The sequence below is a fragment of the Myotis davidii genome, unplaced genomic scaffold, assembly GCF_000327345.1.
Source record: "Myotis davidii unplaced genomic scaffold, ASM32734v1 scaffold960, whole genome shotgun sequence".
NCBI classification, from domain to species: domain Eukaryota; kingdom Metazoa; phylum Chordata; class Mammalia; order Chiroptera; family Vespertilionidae; genus Myotis; species Myotis davidii.
In genome coordinates, this window is record NW_006293003.1 from 1,675,327 (window position 1) to 1,677,070 (window position 1,744).

The window sequence follows — 1,744 nt, forward strand, 5'->3', positions numbered from 1 at the left end:
AGAGGAGGAGGAGGAGGAGGAGGAGGAGGAGGAGGAGGAAGAGGAGTGGGAAAGGGAGGAGCAGGAAGAACAGCAATACTTTTCCCAGTTCCTCTCTCAGATGCTCAGGCTGCGGCACCTCAAGAAGCTCTACTTGGAATCTCCCTCCTTCCTCCGAGACTGTCTGGACCAGATGCTTAGGTGCCTGCAGACCCCCTTGGACAAACTCTCCATATGGCTTTGCTGGCAGCTGACACATTCAGATCTGACACACCTGTTCCAGTGCCCGAACCTGAGGCAGCTGAAGTCCCTGCGTCTGTATGCTGCCAACCTCACCAATTTTAGTCCCGAACCCCTCCGAGCTCTGCTGGAGGCAGTGACACCCACCCTCCAGGACCTGCGCCTGGATAACTGTGGGATGGTGGACTCCCAAGTCGAGGCCATCCTGCCTGTCCTGAGCTGCTGTCACCAGCTCAGGGGCTTCACCATCTCTGAGAACCACCTCTCCGTGGCCACCGTAAAGAAGCTGCTGCGCCACACAGCCTGGCTGTGCAGGTTAGAGCTCCAGCTGTACCCCATCCCCCTGGAGTGTTACAGGACCCAAGAGACTGTGGGCCAGGAGAGAGTTGCCTTGATCCGGGCTGAGCTCATGGAGACACTGAGGGAGTTAGGACAACCCAGGACCATCCATCTTGACACCAAGTACTTTAGCTCTAGGGAGTTTTATCTCGTGGCATTTTCATGACATGGAACCCATGATGTGCCCCTGTAGTGACCCTGCTCACCAGGTGCACCTAACAAGGGCCTCCTTCTGGGCCCCTGGAACCTGAAACCTCGGACTGGGGTGCAAGCTGCATGCTGTTCTGAGTAGCATGATGAAATCATTCCTTCGTCCAGCCTACCCACGCTGTGTCAGTGCCCTTCCTGTTAGGCACTCAGTAGCTGTCTCGGTTGTTTGACCAACAACTCACCCTCATTTTACTTCATAATAGCCCTAAAGTGCAGGAGCAGTGGTGCTGCAACTCTACTTCACACTTGTGTTAGGAAATTTCGTTTTTATCCGAAATAAGAGGAAGAAGGGCTGCAGACAATAGCAGCTGCCTCTGGTCCTTCTCTCCACACTCCTTCAAAACTCATACAGAATAAGAGCACATGGGACTACGCCCTGAAAATAACGTGAGGAAAGACAGTCCCAACCTTGACAGTTATTTTAAAAACATCAAATGCGGCTATATTAGACCTCTAAACCCAGTAGGAACACAGACAACATTCAGGGACTCAGAAGCATTCTACTTCTAAAAGGCATTACGGCCAAAAAACCAAGGTCTGCTCTCCAATACCGCACAGCCTTTAGTCCAGAACACCTGAGAATAACTGAAAGACATATTTTAAAAGACCGTGTACCCACATTTTTTAATCCTCACCCGAGGATATTTTTCCCCCCCAATTTTAGAGAGAGTGGGAGGGGAAGAGACAGAAACATTGATGTGAGAGAGACACATCAATTGGTTGCCTCCCACATGCACCCCAACTGGCCTGGGGGGCAGGGATCGGACCCGCAACCAAGGTACATGCCCTTGACCAGGAATCAAACCCAATACCCTCCGGTGCACGCCTCTCCCAGTTAGCTTAGCACCATGAAATCACCCCAGCTATCGTCAATACTGAAAGGCGTGTGGCCCGCCTCTCCGGCGGTGCGGGAGGAGGAGTCTGGCCCCTGGGCTCTGAGATCCCTCCGCGCCCGCCGTAGGGTCTGGTCTCCCCG

At 53.2% G+C, this 1,744-nt stretch overlaps 1 protein-coding gene across 1 annotated transcript in view; it reads left to right on the forward strand.

Annotated features, from left to right (window-relative positions):
• Window positions 1-724, forward strand: part of LOC107183543 (PRAME family member 8-like) — a 6,609-nt gene extending 5,885 nt beyond the window's left edge. Inside the window, exon 2 of the mRNA XM_015565795.1 lies at window positions 65-724. Coding sequence (XP_015421281.1) covers window positions 65-724 — 660 coding nt within the window. The remainder of the gene's footprint in view (window positions 1-64) is intronic.
• Window positions 725-1,744: the final 1,020 nt, after the last annotated feature.